Source organism: Petromyzon marinus, chromosome 10, assembly GCF_048934315.1.
Source record: "Petromyzon marinus isolate PM22_M1 ecotype Great Lakes invasive population chromosome 10, UKy_Petmar_22M1.pri1.0, whole genome shotgun sequence".
Lineage (NCBI taxonomy): Eukaryota > Metazoa > Chordata > Hyperoartia > Petromyzontiformes > Petromyzontidae > Petromyzon > Petromyzon marinus.
Genome location: NC_133676.1, coordinates 8,325,195 through 8,349,349, shown reverse-complemented (window position 1 = coordinate 8,349,349; position 24,155 = coordinate 8,325,195). Strand labels below are relative to the sequence as shown.

The window sequence follows — 24,155 nt, the reverse complement described above, 5'->3', positions numbered from 1 at the left end:
CTCCCCTGATGGGGCACACGTTGTTTGTGCGTATCTTTTCTGTTTACATTTTATTTTTCTGACGAAAAATTCCGAGTACTATCAACTCTATTGTACAAAATATGCCTCCTGTTAGCTCATTTGCAATTAACCTTTTGTGCGAACACGTAGATGCGGCTATAATCTTCATACAATGCCCCTCCAAGCACCGCCACGTCTGCCACCATATCCCTCCAGTCTTATTCGTTCCCTCCTTGCCTTGCGACAAGTAGCACTTTTGGAGAGCTCAGACTTTAATTGGATTCATCCCTTGAGCGCTCCGCACCATCACCACCCCCAGCAGCCCATCTCGTATGGCCACAAGCCAGTTATTTTGTCACTGCCAATGCCTATGCAGGCGAAACGGCACGGACATGAAGCCAGACATAATTTAATATAATCTTGTTAGGGAGAAGTATCTTCAAATTTAGTAAAATTGCTCTGAATGTCTTTTCCAATTAATTATTGCAAGCAATTTTCAAAGTAAGAGTTTAGCCTATGACACTTGGACACAAGGAGCTTTGCTCTTAATTTTTTTGTCGATTACCATAAGAGCTGTGACAGGCATCGTGACTTGCCTGAGCGCTTTGAGCGAGTGGTTGGTGATGGAGGTGCAGGACGTGAGGTCAAGCTGCTTCAGTTTGGAGCAAAACTTGCCCAGGCTGGAGCACGTGCTGTTAGTGTCCGACACGTGGCACCATCGCGGAAAGGCACAGCAGGGAAGAGCAGTCAGAGCTGGGGTTACGCGTCCTGGCACCAGACCAGGAATCCTGAAATTGCTCCGAATCTTTATACATGTTCTGAGCCCGATCCCACTCTTGAAAACGTTCCCCCCCCCCGCCATCACCAATCCACACTAACCAGCATGAAGCATGGTAAAATAACCCCCACCCAACGAACCGCAATGTGTTGGGAGATCCTCATGCAGCAGTTGATTGACAAAAGGACTACACATGTACACAAATAAAATGTATTTATGTGAATTTGTGAACTTTTAATTAAGAAAAAAGACAATTGAATAGAAGAGTTCAAATTGAGATACTACAGAGAAACGATTAAGAAATGCCGAATCAGAAGTGGCAAAATTACAAATGAAGAAAAGTTGCTAAACATTACCACTGAAAGGAAATTAACAAAATGACAAACTGTCGGCACACCGTATAAAAATAGAAAGGTCAACTTAAAAAATTATGCTGGAGTGGCGGGAAGCAGAATAAAAATGAGCGGAAAGCAACATCAAGCTTGGCTGGATGACATTGAGGATTAGTCAAAAAAGGTAGTGACCAGAATTTATTGAGCAATGTAGGAACAGAATGACTGAGCTAATAATGTATCACCCTTAAAAGCAGCGATGGCACCATAATGTCATCAACTTCCAAAATGGAGATGGGCTCATAAATAGTCAGATGAAAGCTATATTATTATCAAAATAAGTATTTTGCATCTGTGAGGAAACCAGAGTACACAGAGAATACTACCTCACACAAGGGGTTTAACACTCGAAGATTCGCACTGATGGGTTCACAAACAACTGAGCTGCCATCTCCTGGCCAACTTGCAGCCCAGTGGGTTTGAGAGTCTCACAAACCTACGTGATCCACCAGCGCCCCTTGCTTCGCCACCACGCCAAACTGAGGATAAAGGCAGCCGTCATACTATGTTGTCGAAGGCCATTTAAAAGCAGTGAAGCTGTTGTTGCTTTGGTACTTGCAGGACAAAACCCAGGCAGGCGCAGAGAGGGTGGAGGGACGAAGCAATGCTACCCCCCCGCTGCATCATAAGGCCATTGCATTTGTAATTACTCAAAGCATTATTTTTACAATTCATCTAATTGGTTTGCGGGGACGCGGAACTGCGAGTGCAGCATTTCCACAGCGTTGAAAATTACACAATAGGGTTGCATTGTAATTGACATCAGCATTAACCATGATCAATCAACTATTGGATGAAGGCTGTCCCAAATGATCATGGTCTAGCGATGTGACAGTCCAACCCGTGCTCGCATACTCTGGGTCACCTGAATTCGAGTGGTGCGCTCCCCATGTCAGCAAAGTACATTACAAGATCCCCCGTATACCCTTAACAGACTGTTGGAGCAAGTACTGTTAGCGAGCACTTACGGAGGCCGGCACGGCACACGAGGGAGTGGGTGGCCAGCACCACACCCGGCCGCCTTTGTCTCCCTAGTGGCGATATTTAAACATCGCTCCATGTACACATTTGAGGCCAAGTCGAACAAGGGGAAACCCAGGACCAGTTCAGATAATCGTCACCAGTGTAAATCATGAGCTGGAATCGAACTCGGCTCGCCAGGTTCGTAGCGCAGCGCACTAACCGCTACACTACATTGAGCACGGACTGAGCAGTGTGGCGAAGCACGGCCGCGTATCCTCCGCCAATGGTAATGGGGGTCACGCAGGTCATTTAAAAAATATATTATTCTTTTGGATGTAGGCATTGTTGCTAATCCATCATTTATTGCCCATCCCGAGTTGCGCCGAGAAGTCGGTGGGGCTGAGCCTTCTCCTTGAACCGCTGCAACCCCCTGCAGCGAGGATGGGGCCCACAATGCCGTTCGCCAAGGATTCTGACCCAGCAGCGACGAGTGTTTAGAAGCCCTCGAATTTACAGGTGGAATGGAATATTTGCGAGCAGAATATAATAGAGGTAAGACAACTCTGCTTGCATTACTTTGTCGTCAATCTGTACCGTGGCCCAATTTTGCATGTGAGCATTTGGCGTGTGCGCGTACTTGTCTGTGATTTTGGTGCAGCCGTTGAGATTCAGAATTTCAATGTTCCTGCAGTTCTGGGCAAAAGTCCTGCAAAGAAAAGAGAAAAGCAGAATGTGTTGGTGGGGGAGGGAAATGACTGATTATAAAAGAGATCAGCCCAGCAAATCCGCGATATATCAGCAACGCGCTGCAGTTTAACTGCAACGCGCAATCCATCGAGGATTATGCAAAATGTAAAAAATTCCACCTGATGATGATTGCTTGTGTTGCAGTCGAAACGTCGTGAGAATTTTATTGTTTTATATTTTTATTATTTTATTGTTTCCCTTCTACGTGACTTTACCGAAAGAACCAAGAATATAAATTCCAAACACTTAAACATTATTTAAGTTCATATATTAAAGAACCACAGTAATATTCAACGACATTTTTAAAAATGCTAAATTATTTTCCCATTTTTTTTATTAACAAGTTTAACTTTTGTTTGTTGTAAATTATGTAAAAAAAACACACAAAAGTGCAACTGCTTAGAAAGTCAGCAAATTGTGTGACAAGTATTACATATAATTTTTTCATTATTTTTAACATAACCAAATAATGTTTTACATGCATGACATAAGTGGGCAATTTTTTTTAACGAATATGTAGTGGTTATGGTACTCTTTATTAACTAGAGCATATTGATATGAAACCAAAACATAAACAACATCCTCCTTAAATCGGGGCCTCTATTGTCAGGCTTGGCCAAGTTCAAGCATAGTTTGTGATGAATTCTAGTTCAGAAATATGTAGCTACAACACTATTAATGGCCGCATGCAAACACACCAACAAAAACATCATATTTCATTTACGGAGCTTGGAAGACATATTTTATAGCTGTCATCAGCAATCACAACTTGACAGCCGCCTTTTACGCAGGTGACAATTTTTCTATATTGAAATGTGAAAGAATCAACCAGGAATTCAACAGCCGTCTATACTTCCGAAATGTAAATACAAAATAATGAAAAATGTTCAACCTTGAGTCCTGTTTAAAATTCAAGTGCAAACAAATAAAAAATAACCCCCCAAAAAACATAACCAGTGGTGTGCAGCAAAAGCTGGCTGCTCCCCCAAGAAGCGTGAATGAGCAAGCTGCATTGTGAATGCCAAATATACTATTAGCAGGATTATAATAATAATACTTTATATGGTTAAAATCTGTGTCAATGCGTCACATAATAACGGAGCACTGGAACACAAAATAGCACAGGACAAGACCAATCAGCTAAGCCCACCATACATTTTGGATTTTTAAAAAAAATTGCCAGAGATGCAAAACATCCCACTTCCGGAAGCAATTGAAGTATGGCTTAAGAGACGGACACTTTCTTACATTCTTAGTGTTGAATAACAAGGGTCCTGCATTCTACTTACAAAGCCAAGTATATAAACATGATTTCGGATAAAAAGAACACCCGTCCATTTAACCACGAGAGAATCCCTGTGTCTCAGGACTCATCAGGAAGGTTCTGCATTGATTGGTATGATTAGTCAATGTCATTAACTTGTGTTTTGAGTGATGCAGACAATTTAGAGCACCCAGATAAAACCCAAGCTTGTAAAGAGGTCACATTCAAAGGTCGACACAGATAGGCTCAATAATCTATTGCATGTTTCCTGGCCACCTTGCAGCCCAAGCCTAAAATGGCTGGGATTCCCAGGCCATCTCTCATCCAAGACTTAAAGATCTATTGCAGTTCGGTACATCCGGGGTGATTTAACCACAGGCAATACAGCATAAACCTAGCCCGTCTTTACCAATGCAACCTTTATTAGGCAAGATACGACCCCTTGTGCATGTCAAACAACGGATTAATTTGTAACCGCTCATTGAGTTTGCAAGCCAATGGATGGCATCCGGGGTCGCCAGATGGATTCAATTTGTACCTCCTGCAAAAGCGCATGTGGGACAGTCATTGGTGATGTGAGTGATGGATTGCACTCTGCCGCAGTTAAAAAAAGGCCATTTTTTAGTTCGCCACTTTTGGTGGACGTAGCCTCATCTCCAATGCATAATTTGAACATGGTTAAGCGCCATCCAGTGTCTTCGAGACAAGCAGGCAGGTAGTTCTTGTTAGGGCTTTGTTGGGGACATTACGGGCTGGCCACAACGTATCTCACCACTGGTTATGGATGTTCGCACTGCTGTGGGTTAGCACTGCTAAAGACCATCACCTGCCTGACATGATCACTCTGCACTTAGTCACGTGTAAAGCCCCAGATTAAAACGCGACATTTACAAGTCGATCATCCACAATTGCACAATTGTGTTGCTTGCAAGAGCCTTTGTTAACGCCTTCCTATCCTGACAGTCTACGGTGCAGTCTGCACTGTGGTGTAGAGCCAATGGTGTTGTTATTGTAGTTAATGCTGTTGTTTTGCCAGCAGAGCCAAAACGTTTAAGTTCTCATTTGTCTGAGCACCTGCAACCAAATCTAAAACACATTCTTCAATAACAATGTACTAAAAAGAAAAAAAATAGATATATACACGCGGTGACATTTCAGGCAATGGTCCTGATGAAGTGCTTGTTATTTGTACTGTGCACAACTGCCAAAGTAGTAAAACAGGTAATTGTTACATTGTGAGCTCTTAGAAGATTGGTCAATCTTCACAGCAGCCTTGATTTATTTTTGGAAAAATGTGGCGCAGGCACAATTAAATTAATGTTTCTGAAAAAATTATGAACTGCTAAATACGGCAATGACATAATATAGGTTTTTTAGTTAGATCGCGTAAATATAAATGTGTCGTTAAACCCGCCATCACCGGACACAGCCAACAAGTAAGGTTTATCACGTAAACAGAACATGCCAATTACATGTAATGAAACAGGATTTCTCCACAAATCTGGCTGTGACCTGATGATGCTAGTTGTAATTTCTGGCGAAACGTTGTACTCAAATGGTAAATGTTGTGAATTGGCTCTCCAACACACCGGTGTGCTGTACTAGTAACGAATTGGCATGTTCTGTTTACGTGACAAACCTTACTAGTTGGCTGTGTTGGGTGGTGGCGGGTTTAACGACACATTTATATATTTACGCGATCTAATCCAAAAAAATATATTATGGATGATATTGGTTGCGAAAGCCTACGTGTTAAACTGACGACAATGACAGGCAATAACACAATTTAAATCCAAAAAGTTCCATCAAATGATATGTACATATGCTGAAATGAAATTCATTATAATGAAATGCAAACCGAAGTAAACATTTGAACAAAACAGCCAGTGATAATTACTGGAACATTATGAATGTTCTATTGGTAAAATTATGAATTTGTTTGTTATTTCTGCAGCTTGCTCATAATGATAATACATTATTCCGTTGATCACAATTCAAGGCCCGGCTATAGCTTAGCACCAACTATAAACACATTTAGTCCTCGACTTACGAACACTGACTTAATGACCGTGGCTCAGCAATAGGACACGTTCGCAAGTCGAGGAATGCATGTAAATTAACTCATCCACATTGTTGTTCACAACTCATCAACACGACACTCAACGCCCCCGCTGCACATCAACACTACTGATGCTACACTCCCACGCTTACTCATATAGACAGAGCACTCCCACCAGCCAATTCGAAATGTCACACACACACACACGTGCGCTCCCTCTCCCCTCAGAGATCCCTTCTCACCACGCTTCCTCCTCCTCGGGCCCACGGCCAATTGAAAATGACCTACAGATTGCGTTAATTTTTTCCAGCTATCCATCAAAAAGTTTATTTTCGACGCTTCCAACGAAAACAATAATAGATTAATCGCCCTGCTCCGCAATGTTCCCCACTGTCATTTCATGGTCACGGTGACCACAAGATACCGGGGGCCTTCCTCGAGTGAACTTTGACCATTCGGCTAGGGACGTGCGTTGGCAAGATTCCACCGCGAGCAGTCCTCGTTACCGCAGTGCGCTGTCGCCCACTCCCTGGCAGCCACGCAGGCCCAGCTGCCGGAGGAACCCGCCGCAGCGTTTGGAGATGTTCTCCACCACACGCCCCTGTGGGGGAAGGTGCACACACACACACGTTCAAAGTCAAGCATGAGATATTGGGAAAACATAACACTCCAGCCTTAAATTGTGAGACCTTAACCAGCTATGGGTGGGGTGATACATCAGTTAGTTGGTTAACATGAATGACAAAGCTCATGATTCCTGCACCGAATTAAGTACATTACATAAAAATGTTATTCTTATCGAAGACGTACAATAATGGTGATGCTTTTGACATGAAAATCACTCTGGAATATCTGTAATATATTTGTTGCTCAAGACACCTATTTGCATTGATATATATTATCATTGTAGATGTTGCATATAATGGGTACATGTCACTCCTACAGCCACTAGAGGCGTTAACTTTAACTGCAATGTAAACAATACTAATTATAATAGAAGCACAACCAGACATATGGTCAATTCCAATTGTAATTGTCATTAATAATGGATGTCAATCACAATTCGGGTGTAATTGTAACTTGAGCTTACAATGCTGAGCTGTAATTGTAATTATTATTGAACCCAGGTTTGACCACAACCCTGAATCACAAATCATGTCATTGCCAAAGGGGAAGGAAGGGGGGGGGGGTAAATTGTTCCACCAAATTGTTTCACCAAATTGTTTCCGGGTTGCCGGTAGACTGGCCCATGACTGGTAGCCACACACACGCATTGTGAGAGGAATACTGGATGTAGTTATACTCTGTGCATAAATAAATTCCAGGTCACCAATCGAACCAGACCTGGCAAAAATGTATAATTTGTAGCGCGTAGAGTTTTCGTTCACGCCGAGGAGGGAGATAATTATTTAGACACACGGGAAAACCCAGACATGTTGGAAGGCAGCCAGAATTGGCAGCAACAATTGTCCAAGCATTTTAGTCCTTTATTGGGCTGTTTGGCCAACTCCATTGGTGGTCAAACAGCACTCTCATAGACGTAGCCCACAATGCCCTGGTGAGGCGGTGAAGGCGAACGCACTCCTGTCAGATACGTTGTGCCAGGCTCTGTGGTTCAGTCTGTAGTCAGCGTGGGGGATAGGGGGCCCTCCTGAGTTGTCTCAGCAGGAACACAATGACACCAAGTGATTAATGATTCCCACCTTTGCACAGCAAGTGCTTAATGTTGCCATTCGAAGAGGACGAGATACTTTGTGGGGAAAAAAACCCCAACATAATGAGAAATAATAAACTTGTGAAAAAGCCTCCTCAATATAATCCTGCTTACTTGAAGTCCCATATGTATGGACTTATCATAAAGAATAATCGGCACGTGCACATTTTGAATTTGCCACTTTGAAAAATAAATAATTTTTATTTTATTTATGCCATATTCCGACTGGTACCTATAAAATCCCATTGTCCATGCAGATGGACGACGCCTTTGTTGAGAGACATTAGGGGTGTAATGATCTGTCCCCTTGTCCCTGCAATCCAATGAATTGTGAAGAGACTGTGTAGAGATTCTATTCCAAAATTGATTATTTTAATGTTGTGGCGAGTGCTATGGCTGGAGAGGTCATATGAAACCACTACCGTACAAAATACATACCAATCACAGAAAAGTGTAAGCTTACACACACGATTCAATGGAGTTAGCTGGGGTGTAACGGTCGATTCGAATCAATGCATCATTTACACAAGTAATAGACAGTGAAGATCTATAAATGTTATCTAAATATTAGACAAACATTGTTCATGAAATAACAGTGTAATGTGCCCGTATATGAGATGGTGGGTGTTGTAACAGTGATAGCGATATGTTGCCAATAAACCCGTGTACATTCAGTTCCCTGAACCCACTGCCACCGTTGTGAAAATGTAAAATCGACAATTACCACGAATGTAGTACAAAAACATTTGTATATTTTTGCCATCATCTGCCCAACCTAGCAGTGGATGCGGTTAAGTTGGAAGGCGAAGTGCCAATGGCATCGATGGTACCGGCGGATTACAACAGCCGGTGCGGCAACGCACGCACATAATCCCATCACCGTCACCCTCGATTTTACCGCCGAGCAGCAACGCATAATCTGCGGCGGCAACCTCGGCTCGATTCATGGGAACGCGGCAGGGCCATTGAGCAAGGGAGCAAAACATCCCGGGCAGACTTGCCGGTCTGTTAATAAAAAGGGATGTGATGAAACACGAGTATAGAGTTGTTTTTAAGACGTTTTAATTCGTTTCTGCTTACCCAACAAGTACGTTGAGACAGATTCGAGAAAATCTGTTGGGAGTAGTGCTGCTGTGTGGGCTTGCGATAATGGATGCTTTCGTTTTTGTCGCGTTATCATTAACTGTTGCAAAAAGGTAAACAACTATTTTACCACACAAAACGAAATATCTAACATACCAAACACCCCGGTGACTGATGAGCCTTCCATAAAGTGGCTGCAACTGACCAATCACATTGGAACGAGCCGTATGGTTATATGTACGCTGTGCCAATTACTTTATTGCTCACACTAAACTGGATTCAATCATCAATTCCAACACTTTTTCAACGTTCAGGATTGTAAAAACGCTTATCAGAAATCTATGATCTATCGAAAATGGATAATCTATTCACGACATCTCACAATCACCATCATACCCAATAAACTATGGATGCATTGAAACCACACACACGTACAGGCTCTTCAGCCACCATCGAATTAATTCCCACATATTGATAAAGATGCTTTGGTTTTTTTGTCTCTGACAAAAATCAAAGCTTAATGTAAATGTCCCTTGCTCTACACGGGTGTTATTCTTTAATGACATTGTGGTACCTCACGTGTTTTCTTTGGCCGGTTAAAGAATTACAAATTTCAACCTTTAAATTGCCACTGGGCCACCAGCTGTTTAATGCATGGAGTGTCCCCTTTTATGTACCAATAGCTATTAAAATTCTGCCCCAGTGTGTGCTTAATGTGCTGGCTTGCTGCCAGGAATAAACATTCACCACTGCCATCGCACTCAACAGTAGTATTATCATCATCATCGTCGTCTTCGGTCATTCTTACGCTTGCTCCTCCATTTAATGCAAATACAGTAAATAACAAAACGTATCAAGAGGAAAGTAATAACCTAGGTTTTCGGTGGATGTATAGCCACTTTTGGCCAATGTATTTGCTGGCTGAAGGGCTCCCCACAGTATGCGGCCCATGGGGGATATTTCCCCCCCGCTTCACCACACTGATCAGTGCGGACTCGTGAAGGTGGGGTGCACAGACCGTGGGAGCATAGAAGAACAGCTTAACAATTAATATTTCTACACTGCCTCCTGTTTCTCACACAACCATCCAGCCCAATATCCAGGCTTCAGGCCTGCTTAGGTTCCTAGATCTGACAACAATGGGCAGGTGATTTGGTCACAGGCAGGCCCCTAAATTCCTGGCTCAAACTCTGCGCAGTCTCATACCAATATGGTTACAGCGATGTCGGCGGTACACTTTAGCAGGCTATGAAATGAGAGTGGGTACAATGAAAGACACTGCAATACCCAAGCCTCGTATTGCGAGCACTCAAAACTGTGTGGGCTATGTGAACACTGCTATTATGTAAAAGACGCCCACAACGTGGATATATAATGGCGAGAAACTACACCCAGGTGTTCATCATCACCAGGTGGCATTACGACACGTGTTCATTCCACCCCTTCCTGTTATTGTTAGATCTCACTGTGCCAAGTCTCTGTTTACTGTGTCTCATCATCTGCTCCTCGGTTTTCCTCTTTTTTCGTCTTTCCTGTGTTGGGGTTTCCATTCTTTCCGTTTTTGTGGTAACCTCTCTGTGGTATTCATCGTGAGTAGATGTTCGAGCCATAGTAGCCTCATCTTCTTGCCAATAAGACTTTCACTTGTCTCATCCTCTTTCTAACGTCTTCCGTTTCCTTCATTCACTTGTGTTTGCAGTGTCTAATGTGTAAGTGTTGCACTTTGTTCAATTGAATTAGTCAGCCTCCAGACACTAGTGAATGGTTAACCTAAACATCCAGTTTCACCCTGCACCGAACAGCTCAGCACTCGGCTATGTATAAAAAAAAGTAAAAAAAATAGTTTGGTGTTTTTATACTGTTATGAACAATTCTGTATATTGTAGGTTAACAGCATATGTACACAACACAATTCCCAGCCATGTTACGTGAAAGACCATGGAAATTAGGAGGGAAAGCCCTCAATATGTATTTTGTATAGTACTTGGACCCAGGAATGTACTGCCAAGGAGGGGGGTGGGGAGTGGGAGGGGGGTGGCTCCTCACAAAAAATAAACCTTCCCATATTGCATTGTGCCAGCAACATTTTATAAGTTTAAATGAGTTAATTTCGTAATATGTTTGCTCATTGAAGGATTTGTCTGGTACTCGATAGGTAACCATTCATATGCCCATTTATGAACTGGTTCTTGGAAAACATTTTTAAAATTTAATTCTCATCAGGCCCCATTGTGAGTGCAGTCGCCCTCTCTGGTCTCTACATTTGTGCTATGAAGAAGGGCCATTGCTCGAAACGTTACATAATTTTCTCAATATTATTTTAAGGCAGCGTTGTACATCAATGTGTTTTTGATCATTATATAATTATTTCTAACAATGAGCGGGGTGGGCAGAGACGCAATGGTTGGTACACTGTGCTACAAATCTGGAAATACGAGTTTAATTCCTGGCCACGGCTAACATCAGTGGCGTGCGATACCTGATTTTGACGTGGGCCTATCATGCTCTTCACCAACCCACACTGAACAGCGTTGTGAAGTATGCTCAAATAATCACAAAGGTGTGGAGGGAGGCCCTCATCCAGCAGTGGAGAGCTGTAAATCATTACCATATAACTGTAAACCATTAAAAAAAACATCCAACCCATTTGGATACATTTGCAAAGAAGACCATGGAGTACAAATGTCCATCTTCTATCATTATTCGCTTGTCCTTGGCTGCAGTCCAGCGACCCCACGAGACACTGTCAGGAGACTTTTTCCTGAGACCGTGGTGTTTGATGTTAGCCTCAGTCTTAACGTGCATCCACATCAACCATACTATGCCAAGGTCGGTTCCAGTTCCGAGGTAGGAACATTCTATGAGGTTTATGCAAACGCTTATACAGGAAGATGCAAACCACAAAGCAGCTCTCATCTTGTAGATACACACTTAGAGTGTGCGGTCCCAGGCTACTAAACACAACGGTGAGGTTTTGTTAATGACTGAGAACTTTACTGTTACAGGCGGCGCTCCGTCATAATACGTTCGTGTGACAGCACTGCCGCTGATAGTGTATATGAATGTTCACATCATGCCTCCTCTAATTTATAAACCGACATGCTTACCCCAAACCACCAACGAAGCTTTACGCTGTTGTCAAGCCTAGGTATGTACAAACTAGGCAGGTGGTGTTTCACCATCCAGCAATTAGATATCATCATTATCAGCTATGATCTATCCACTGATTGACGATGCGACGATCCGCCCCGTACCGGCGCATGAGCAGATTTAGCCACCCTCACCACGGTGGACGTTCTCTCAAGGGTGTTGGCTCGTATGTGATTCTCACCGTTTTTTGAGGTTGGGAAATCAGTTAACAAAAAGCCACCCGGTTAGTTAGTCTTGTTATTGCATCTGCTTTATATAGTGTCTCATTATTATTCCACCTGTGTGCTGCGCCATTAGCCAAATTTAAAAATTGGCACGAGAGCTGCACAAACCATAAATCGATTCTCACACACAGTAATTAATGTAGGTGTAAAAATTTGTTTTAAATTGATGAACGGATGTTTCGTTACACACCTGTTATCTGTAAGAGATATTCGTTTTGTTTTGCATTTTAAAGCGGACAGAAGGTTTCTCACCAGTGTTATTAGTTTCATGTTTTTGCACTATGGATAATCACATGCAAATTAACAATAAATAAAAATCCACTGATTAGCATAGTGAAGCATAGCCACAACCCTATGACCTTTACGGCATAATGAGACCTTCATCTAGCAAACAGACTAAGGGCTCAGTTTGTTTATATATATATTGTATGCATGCAGTGGGTTGCCCCGTGACCAATGCCATTTCAATACGTCGTGCAATTTAAACGTTGTCACGGTTGGTTTCGATTATTGCTTCCATGACCTTTTTGAACTGATAATATATTCCATAAACAACTATCCCAAAAGATAAATCGATTATCAATTCACAACCCCTAGACTGAGGTGCAAGGCCACCATCGCTCCCTGGCGATTGGCTCATGGTGCATGGTGGCGGTCACACGGCCCAGAAGGCCACTCACCTCTATGTCCCTCTGGAAGTTGAAGAGGTCGATCCTCTGCCAGTTGCTGCCATCCAGAGCGAGGACGTTCCATGACTGGGGATGGAAAAAAATGGTGAGAACAGTGCCGTCGATAAACAGTTCCACACGGTCAAAAATGACGAGGAGGCTCCCTGGTTTGCTACGTGTTTCACAATGAGCAGGATGTTATTATTATTACTACAGTACCACTCTCCCGCGCTCTTGTGAGAAAGCTACCCGACAACGGTCTTGGTACGTGAGGACACAAATACACGCTCGTGCACTCCTGAGAATAGACAATGTTGAAACCGACAATCCCAGTAATGCTGTGCTCTTATTTACAAAAAAAAGTTGTGCTTGAGATGTTTTTTTAAAGAATGTCATATCAGTTTGTATCAAACAGCAGTCCCTGTGACCACCCATAATGGTCACCCATCCAAGCATTACTCGGGCTCCAGTTTCAAGTTTATTTTGTTTAACCAGGTGAGAACTCAAGGGACCAGGATAGTCTTATTTTCAAAAGTGACTTGGGTTGCCAAAATAACCAAAGCATGACCAAAAACAGTACACCAATGAAAGAAATAGCAATTGACAAGGTATCTATATATTGTATAAAACTGGTCGTGATGCTCAATGTAAAATCAGTCAAGAGTGACAGGTTGAGAAGCAACTAATGAACCGGCTTTTCTTACCCTGGACACCTGGGCACAGCGACAGAGTGTGACCACATCCAGGCAGGAGAATATCCTACAGACAGCACAATCAAGTATCATGGCCAGCACTCCAGCGGTGTCACACACTGCAGGGCGGGTAATGCTGTGCTCGCCGTTAAATCTCGCCTCTGTTCTTGTTGATACACGAGATTAAAATCCCATTCAATTCCTTCGGCACTCCTAAAAATGACAGGAGCTTGGGAATGTCAGGGATCAATCACGCTGCGCTCGTCACAGACGTGCGTAAAGGGGTGGCTCCCCACTCTCTGCTGATGATCCCAGAAGTCAGTGGCTGCTGGAAAAAAAAACACATTTCACATTTAACTAAATAAGTCTACCCAAAAAGGCCCCATGGAGCTGTGTTTCAATCACGTGACTTGATGAATTGCAGGTCCATCAGCCTCTTGTCACGTGTGTATATAAACTGTTCCTGATGATTAGAGAACTTAAAAATGGTCAATTTAGAGGTCAACCAATCATGAGAGGAAATTAGATTTAGAAAACGTTTTTCAACCACGTCTACCACAAATCACACTCCAGAAGAGCAACATATGAAATTCCACTATGTGTAGCTTTTGCAGATTACCGTAAGGCATTTGATTCAATTTGGACTGATGCAATCACTTACAATTGATAAAAAACAAGTATAATTAAGGAACAGCGACAATGAGATTGCACAAGTAACAAAATATAAACCAGAAGAGTCAGGCGAAGAGATACTAAAACTAAACTTACTAAACTTTGAATTGTACCAGTTATAGTTATTTTCAGAAGCGACCTGGCCACAAATGAAGTGGCTTATCATGTCGAAATTTATAGCAGCCAAATACTCTAAATGCATATTTCTAAATGCGGAGGGAAACACCGGAATACCCAGAGAAAAATCCACACGACCACGAGGAGAACATTCAAACTAAAAATATACAGGCATCAGGATTGGGATCGAACAAACGACCTCCTGCATACCAGCCGAGATTGTTTACTACATCTTGCCACTGCAAAAATGTTAACGTCTCTCTCACACCAAGGAAATTATAGCCACACTCGAAGATATGTTCCTTAAAATTAAAATTTTATTGGAGGAATCAAGGTATAAAGAGGAATAGTGAATATTTTAATCATGTCAGATGTTACGTTATTATAACAATCAGTGGGAATGAACCACAAGAAATGGATTGGGAACAGGAAAAGTAGGCCAAAAAACCCTTAAGAGAGGGCTCTCAGGAGCTCCCTGTAGTGGAGGACATTCTTCCAGCGGCAGCATGAACAATACTTTGCAGTGCTGCATCTTTACCTTGAATGCATAAGTGGGTTCTCTAGATGCATATGACTTGGCATGAAAAATGTGTGTGTGTGTAAGCGCATGTGCGATCGTGAAATTTTCAGTGTCATCCTGCATTAAATGCCGCTTGTAAAGGCCCATCATCAGCATAACAATGCGGCGAGCTCGAAATTATTAAAAAGACATTACCCATTGAAAACAGAGACAGCTCTGCCTCCATGTAAAAAAAAAATATCCATCCCACCACCCATTATTCAAATGATAAACAGCTCGGATATTAACATATCGTTTTTAAAACACCTCTATTCAGTCTCCCGATATTTATAGTAAAATAAACTGTGAGAAAAGTAAAGGGGCTAATGATTGAGCATGTCTCTCATAATTAATGTTAATACCATTTTAAATTAAACATTGCCTCCTCTATTGCTGCCAAGTGATAACATTTTGTCCCAGCGGGTGTCACAAGGTAGATGGGGGGGGGGTAACCTCCCCCGACACACACACACGTGCTCCAGCTGCTTGACGATTCAGGTCACCATCGCTGTGTCACTCATTCCCAGCCGAACGGATGGATTTTTAATTAATCTGCCATTTTTCCCCCCATTGGTGCAGAGAGTCGGTTAAGTCCGGATGATAGAAAAATAAAAAAGACCTTTCTTTCACTGCAATGGCATTCGAGTGATGGCTGCCCCGCAGGTCAGCTTTACTTCCTGCTTCCCTGCCACCTCATACCGCAGGCAATACAATCTGACGTGGTTTTTCTTCTCCTGCTTTGAGATGTATTATTTTGTTCTAAAAAAAAAAGCAAGAACCCTACAACATTTGAGACACATCGGCAAATTGATTAACATCGATGCCGAAGCTTAAGGATACGTGCATCAAATCGCGAATTTAAGAATCAATGTTTTTGGATGTGTATGTTGTGTGTGTGGTTGTTCGATCGTTATACCAGGGTTTGATCATTTTCTCAGTAATTTTCTTTTCAGTAAGTGGTTGGTTTGTGAGAGGATAAATGCATCAGTTATTCTCACAATGGTATGTGAAATTCATTTGAATTTTTTTTTTAAATCTGATTGATAGTACGTGTTTGACAGCTTGTTGCCATTACTGATGGTTGACCTGTAACTTGACCCATTACAGTATTGAACAAATTATTTGGCGATTCTGCATTGGCAGTGGTGCACAAGCACAAATATCAAGAATACACCTCACCAAAATCGTCAATAACACTGCCTTCAGAGTAAAAATATATAATATGCAACATTTTGGGCAATGGCTCCTCTTCAGAGTACATAAATAGTGAGACCAGAGAGGTGACCATCTGGCCTCTATTTACATGCTAAGAAGAAGAACCATTGCCTAAAAGTTGCCTATTATATACATTTTTATTTTAAGGCCACAGTGTTCTTGACGAATGTGGAGTTTATCATGACAGTATTGCATTTTCTATGATTTTCGTGAGCACTTTATAGTTGTGTGAAATGGGGATAATGAGCCTGTAATTTTTCAAATCGATTGTCTTCCTTTTTGAACAGAAGGATCATGGAGGCATGACTCCAAAAAAACCGAGGCATTTCATTTCCGTGTAAACATATAGCAAAAGAGCTCAGCTAACTGATCCAGCAGCAGTGAAGTGAATGTGTTCATGTATATGTTAAGTATTCACATGATCCTCGACAGCTGCCCAAGGCTGCTACATTCACCACTGTTACATTTTATTTTATGGATTCTTCAATCAAATCGAGGCCCGTAATCACAACAATTAATTGCATCTCTGGGAGGGGGGTGAATATTTCCATTGTTATGACACAATCAATACAATTTGCTGCAGGATTATTCCCACTAAAAAAGCTGAGCATTTTAGGCCGTTTAAACCGCAATAAATACTCAGCCGACCTTGGGAGCATAAAACACAAGCAAAAGCAAACCATCTGTCATCCGCAAAAAATAACAAAGCGGCGAACACGTAATCCACAACATACATCGGACGACATCGTGGATTTCATTAGTTTCCAAGATTATGTTTTCCGAGGCAGATAATGCTCCCCCAATGTGGCTAATAACAAACATGTGTCTGTATAGGTCGTGACACACACAGTGGAGGATGTGATAGGGGTAGAGGAGGCAAGCCACAACCCCCACATCCCCCCAACGCATGAAACACAAGAGGCCCATAGTCGCTGTTCTTTTCCGCACAATGATGAAACCAGAGCAGAGAAAGAGGGGGGGGGGAAACGAATTTGCTGGCCAAATGTAACGAGCAGAATAATCAAACGCCTTATTTGCATTGAAATTAGAGACGGGCGGCATATGGTAGCTCGGTAGCTAGGCAGGTGGTCACTAACCTCGATTCAAGTCCCACGGCAAATTGAGTGGCTCCGACAAAATGCACGCACGCGTACACGAGCACTTATACATATTTCTTTAAATATCTGGCCTACAAAACGGCCTCAGCGGTCCTCATTATTTGGCACGCCACCAACACACAGCTAACCACCATCCCTCGTCTTGTGGCTTGGGTCACTGACAAATATATATTTAATTTCAGCTTCCGTCCAATATTTTATAGTATTCCTGTGATAATTCTACTGGCCGAGCAAAGGAATTATGGATTTATTTACACCTCAACTCACACTTGTGTTTACTTAGACCTGGTATGGCACAGGTCATCACCGAAATGAAGACGTGGCATAACAAATCGTTAAAATCCATCTGACTACACTTGCAGAGTAGTGTTGCAAGTGGTACCAGTGTTTAGTGCATTACAAGCAACTGAAACCCAGCATACCGAGTTCATGCCAAACATAAGTTGTAAGATCTAAACCGGTCTTGGGACCCCCATCCCTTCACCAACCCACATTGCCGGCGTGGTGAATTACTGTCAAACAACCCCCCATGACCAATGCAGTATGGAAAAACCTACAACCAAACGTTAATTGACAAAGGGCTGTAATTTAATGGGTTTTTTACAAGTCACTGCTTAAGGTGTGCAGGGACAATCTCCAACACAATTGGTGCTCTGTTATCACCTGTACATGCACACAGAGCATGTGCTCAGCTTCAGGATAACAACAACACCCAATTATACATTGTGTAAAGGCAACTACATCTCAAGAGGCTGTGCAGAAAGACAAAAACACTATCTTCAGAAAAAGAGACAGTCCCAGCATCGCCAATACAACCACGGCAAACATTGGAAGATTGCCGGTATCTGCAAGAGTGCTTAACAATCTCTGCGAGGCTTCGCAAATAGATTCAACAACAAAGATGTGCTTTGCATGTACAAGGCTCTCCCACCTTAATCCAGACCATCTGTTTACAATCATTGAATGTGTGGCCATTTTGTCACTTAGACCACCAACGAAAAAGAGTTGAGAAAATGTGCCCATCCCAACAGGCAGCGGTGAAACTAAGACAACTGTGGAGTTTTTTTTTATCCTCATTAGGGCTCAATCAGTACCAGCAGTCATCAATGTTCATAGTTGTCAGAGCTACCATACAAAACCTACTGGAAAACAGCAGCAAAATCCGCGGCAGTATTTATCCCCAAACACGTGAACTGTATACACTGGGTGCAGCGGAGAAAATCCGCCAAACAAAGTTTGATTTCTGGCCAGTGCCGACGCCAGCGGTGAGCGATTTTACCACAACTGGACCTGGGTTTCCTCCGCCCCCGCTTTTACCAACCCGCAACCGACCAGCGTGGTGAAGTATGACCACAAAAACCCCCATGACCATAGCGGTCTGGGGGAGGCCTTCTTTGAGCAGCGGATTGACAAATGGCCGTTTTGTTATTCTTGTGATAAACGCTCCCGTACAATGTCAATTTATAAAGTGTCTTCACGAAACCCACGGCTAAAGATGTTGAACAGATAGGACGGTTCACCCGTGTTCAGGAGGGGTGTGGGGTGCATCGGGACTTCAAATCATAATTCATCAAATTGTGGCGGGAGGGGGATAGTGGCAATTGGTACAGGTCCAGCACTGAGATGATTTGATTTAAGGGGTTTTTTTTTTTATTGGGGGAGAAGAGAGCGAGAGTGGGAAGGAGGGAATTAAAATAAAATAAGTGCAACTCCAAAAGTGCCCGGGGTCTGCGGCGGCTCAAACAGGATCGTAGTCGCCTGGGGCCATGCAAGTTACGATTTTTGAAAAAGACTGGTCCTAAAAATACTTGATCAGTCTCCCACACCCTCACGCAGGCAAGCACCAGGCACTTTAGTACAATCATGAGCCCTTGCGATCTAATGGTATCACAGTCTAGTCATTACACCTCATTAGGGCACCATGATTGGGCAGTCCAAGTCCTTAAAAATAACTTCCACATAAAGCCACGACATCGAGTAGGAAAGCAAACGCTCGAGTTCACTGCCATCTTTCATGCAGCTCTCACTGGAATTGCAAACTCTCAGTCGTCACTCGCCGGTAACCATGGCCACCGAACACGGCCTACAGTCCACCCCAACACGTCAAAAATGCCGAGCAGTGCAGGTATCATCAGACTTGCACATTCTTAAGTCACCTGTGCAGGCCCAGAAATACCAAAGCTGCCTTCACTAAAACACCCACCCATTATGTAGGTTCAAGACTCCAGGACCATCCTCATTCTCCTCCCCCTCCAGCAAATACCAAGCATTCTCTTTAAACTCCCAGCTGTTACTCTTTTGTTGTCAGGCAGGTTTGAGGCTGCCGGCTACGTACGAAAGACCGGATTGGAGGTGGCACGTTCGTTTTAATAATATCAACAGCTCCGTTTTCAGAAAAGGCTGTCCCAGCGTTTCAAAGGATTTGCGAAAACAGATATTCTGTCCCCGGTTTAAAATGTTCTGACATCGTGCTCGACTCGTGATGCAGGCATAGGATAGGGGCTACGTGCGAAGTGAGTGTGGGGTTGACGCCGGAGCAGACTATGAGAGCAGGCGGTGGAGCAAACGTCAAAAAAAAATCGGCCATTCACTGCGTGGGTACTACCAGTTGAATTGGTGTGACTATTGAAAAGTGGGTAGGGCTAACCAAGGAAGGGGCTGCCAGCTCATCATGTATCCCAGTTGAGCCTGCCAGAAACGTGGCAGCTTTATGTTTTGGGCAACTGGCACATGTGTGCCATTACTGGACAGATGGGGGTCTCGTTTGCAGGGGCTCTTTGCATACCTTAGCAACAGCTCCTTGGGAAGCTTCTTGTTAATGAGTGCTTCATCGCCATCACTCGAGAACATCTGTTTTGCACAAATGAGGCGGGAAAACAAAGCAATTTGTCACCAAACCACCTCTGAAGAGCAAGCCTCCCACCTGTTACACAGTAACACATCAGAGACATTCACACGAATACATTTTCATTTTTTTTCAATCAAAATATTTATGCTGGAGGAATCCGATGAGCTGTAAAGCTCTTTTTCACAGATATCCATTTGAGGAAACAGGGCGGCAGGCTGACACCGTGGTAACACTCGTGTGTCACACGAAGAAGGGCCTGGGGGGTTCCATTCTTGACTCGGATGCCTTCGCGTGGAGTTTGTACGTTCTCCCCCTGTTCTGCATGAGTTTCCTTGGGATTCTATGCATTCCTCCCATAGCTAAGACGAACTATGTAACTGGTAAAGGCAAAACATCCCGTTGCAAATTACTCAATTTGGATTACGCAAAGAAACATCGCCCCCCCCCCACCACCAATCCAGAACCCTACTGAAAAAGTGTTGAGGCTTCCCTGGATAAATATGCATAATAATAAAAAATAACAAGTAATCCATCTATCATGGTGAGTACAGCTGTGAAACTACTCTCACATTTACAACCAAACAAATAACAATTGTTATTTTTCGGAGTCTGCTCCCTCAAGGTTACTTGAAAAAAGTTTCTTCAAATCCATCTAAGCCAGAGCATCTTATCAGCCTTGTTTATTTTCGCTTTTCTCTGCTGACTAAACAAAACACCACCTTGGGAATATTCCTGCCCAGAATCATGGGAATCACGACACAAACAACCGCTACCGGCTCATTTTTTTTTACTAATTATCAGCGAGAGGGAAAATAAGTCTGCTTTTCGGATGTCATGGCGAGTGTATTGTGCGTGCAGTGTGGGGAAGCCTTCATCCAGCAGTGGAATGACGCAGAGATATACAACATTACTATTCAAATGCGCCATAAATATTGCAAATAATGAGAGCACACTACCGCAATCATCAAACACAATGAGGAATGGGGCAGGAATTCCATTTGCAGTTGAAATTGCCTGTCCTGCCACTGCAATCTAAAAAAAAAAATCCTTTTCATGAACATTACTTGTAAGCTCCTTATAACCAAGACAGCAGGGAACCCCATGCGTGGTACAGACACAGACCCCTTTTGCAAAACCAATGGATGAATGAGGGCTTCCTCATCCGCTATTTGACCATACTTCACCACGCTCGTCAATGGGGGAAGCAACACGTAGGCGTGATGCGCTGGAACAATGACAACCAATGACCAAATTATGCTGCTGCTGCTGCTGCTGCCTGGTCCCGATCCCCACCAGACCTTGGAAGCTAAGCAGGACTTTTGTTTTGGAGCCTGGCTAGCGCCTGGCTGGGCTACAACCCAAAAGGCAAAAACACGCGGGCGTAGTCGGCATTGCGGACATCAGAGGGCAGTGGCAGCAAACACCCAAGCCATCGTCGTTCTCTAATTACACACCTCCACCACCACCACCAAAAAAACAAACTTTCGCCAACTGGCATTGACCAGCGCGGTGAAGTATGGACAAAAGAGTTGTCCACACACTGCCTACAAAGGCGCGTGGATGTTCTCATCCAGCGGTGGATTAGAAAACGGGCTGTAACAACACAGCCAACCATGTGACAATCTTTACACACTGAGACTGTTGTCACGGTATTTATTGGACATCCCCCGCCACAAAGACCCCCTTATAGCCTTCATAGACTGTCGGAGGTGCTGGCTGGGGGGGGTGGGCTAAAACTACGCCCGGCCGCCTTTGTCTCCCCAGTGGCGATGTTTAACACACCGCACCAGGTACTCATTTGTGGCAGATTCGAGCACACACACGCACGCACAACCTGTAATTTGTTAGCAGAACGATTATTACAGTGATGTTGCGCTACAGTATCTAGTTTCCACACAGTGTTTATGCACCTCCACAGAACGTCCGGCTTACACTGGAGATTGTTGATCTGCAGCACACACAGCACGCCAGGCTCCCGTCCCGATCAGCTGTGGTTCTGATCAGCTGCAGCCTCGATCAGCTGTTAAACCCACCAGCTGTTGTCCCCCTTCAGCTGTAGCTTCGATCAGCTGTGGCTCGTAAGTTTCAAGCCTCAATCAGCTGTAGCCCCCCCCCCACCAAACAGCCTTACCACACACCAAATGTAACACCCATCAGCTGTAACATCCATCAGCTCTAACACCCATCAGCTGCAACAACGGCACAGGATAGGCTGCAGCTTCCATCAGCTGTACTAGCCCCTGTGATCAGCTGCGGCTCGTAAAAACAAATCTGCAGCCAACTTTAAACAACGGCTGTAAAACCGCGTGGGGGGCTTTAACAACCCCCCCACACACACACGCTGTAGGCCTGACCAGCTGTAGCTCCGATCAGCTGTTCCGTCGACACCCAGCCCCTTGCCCAGGCCGACTCGGCCCCGGACTCCACCGATTCGCATGAGCCCCGGCTACGGACCGAGCTTTCTCCTCTCTGCCCAGCTTTTACCGCCGCAGCCCCTCACCTCGAACCTGCTGCGCGAGATGCCGTTCATCGCCATGTCTCCCGCACGGGGTTAGCCACCCACCACCACCGCCACCACCGCCGCCGTGCCCGTCTGAACGCCGACGGCGGCTGTGCGAGACGAGCAGAGCTCGGCGGACACAAAGCGGGGCGAGGCGAGCAGACGGACGGACGAGCAGACGGACGGACGAGCAGACGGACGGCTTCCACCCCAGCACGCCCCGACCCCGTGCCCCCTCCCCGTCGCCTGAACACAGCCCAGCCACCCACCCACCCCACCACCTTTCCCGCAGGGGCAAGCGAACCCGGGACCCGCCTGGGGGAGTCCCTCTCTTCGAGCGGGGGCAGCGCAGGGGAGCCGCAGCCCGCTCGAACAACGAGGCTATGGGCAGCTCATCGCCGTAACATGGACGGGCGTCTGGGCAGCAGCAGCGGCAGCAGCAGCGGCGGTGGCATCAGCGGCGGTGGCGGCGGCGGCGTCGTCACGGGCCCAGGCGCTCTCATTGGCTGAGCCGCCGCTCTCCGTATTTCCGCACTGAGGTCGCGGCCTCCTCGCGAATGGAGGGAGGGAAGAGGGGGGGTGGAGGAGGAGGGGGGGAGGAGGAGGGGGGGAGGTAGAGGGGGGGAGGGGTGGAAGGAGGAGGGAGGGGGGAGGTGGAGGGGGGAGGAGGAGGGGGGGAGGAGGGGGCGGGAGGAAGGTGGAGGAGGAAGGTGGAGGAGGGGGTGGAGGGAGGGGGGAGAGAGGTAGGAGGAGAGAGGGAGGAGGAGAGGAGGTAGAGAGGAGGAGGAGGGGAGGGAGGAGGAGGGGATGGAAGGAGGAGGGAGGGGGGAGGTGGGGGGGGGGAAGAGGGGGGGAGGAGGGTGCAGGAGGGGGGGGGGTGGAGGGAGGGGGGGGTGGAGGGAGGGGGGGTGGAGGGAGGGGGGGAAGGTAGGAGGAGAGGGAGGAGGAGGGGAGGGAAGGAAGAGGGGAGGGAGGGAGGTAGGGAGAAGGGGAGGGAGGAGGAGGGGATGGAAGGAGGAGCAGAAAACCAATTGGGGAAATACCCGAGGCACCTGGGAATGAAACCGAAAACACTGAATAATCCAAGGAGACGGAGGAAACTGAAAAAGCTCTAGAAACATCGAAGACGGTGGATCCTGCCGAGATCGATATGGCTTGGCTGGCCGGCCACGACGATGACGAGATCACCTTCCGCTCTTCCTCCCAAAAAAGTGGCTGTATCGCCTCCTTGCACCTCTGAGGAAGCCGCTCCAGCCCAAGAGGAACCCACAACTCCGTCACTGAGTCCACTCAAACCTAAAGCGATGCAAAGAAAGAAGACTCCGAATCGCAAGGGGAAGGGCAAGAAAGTAAATTAAAACTTTTTGCTGCTCAAGTGTGATTTGGCAAGTT

At 44.9% G+C, this 24,155-nt stretch overlaps 1 protein-coding gene across 1 annotated transcript in view; it reads right to left on the bottom strand.

Moving 5' to 3' along the window:
* Positions 1 to 23,300, bottom strand: part of LOC116940980 (F-box/LRR-repeat protein 20) — a 39,394-nt gene extending 16,094 nt beyond the window's left edge. The window contains exons 1-7 of the mRNA XM_032951465.2: positions 22,764 to 23,300; positions 20,201 to 20,265; positions 13,747 to 13,801; positions 13,055 to 13,129; positions 6,710 to 6,804; positions 2,771 to 2,839; positions 597 to 692 (exon numbers count right to left, since the gene is read on the bottom strand). Of these exons, the coding sequence (XP_032807356.1) occupies positions 597 to 692; positions 2,771 to 2,839; positions 6,710 to 6,804; positions 13,055 to 13,129; positions 13,747 to 13,801; positions 20,201 to 20,265; positions 22,764 to 22,799 (491 nt within the window). The 5' untranslated portion in view covers positions 22,800 to 23,300. The remainder of the gene's footprint in view (positions 1 to 596; positions 693 to 2,770; positions 2,840 to 6,709; positions 6,805 to 13,054; positions 13,130 to 13,746; positions 13,802 to 20,200; positions 20,266 to 22,763) is intronic.
* Positions 23,301 to 24,155: the final 855 nt, after the last annotated feature.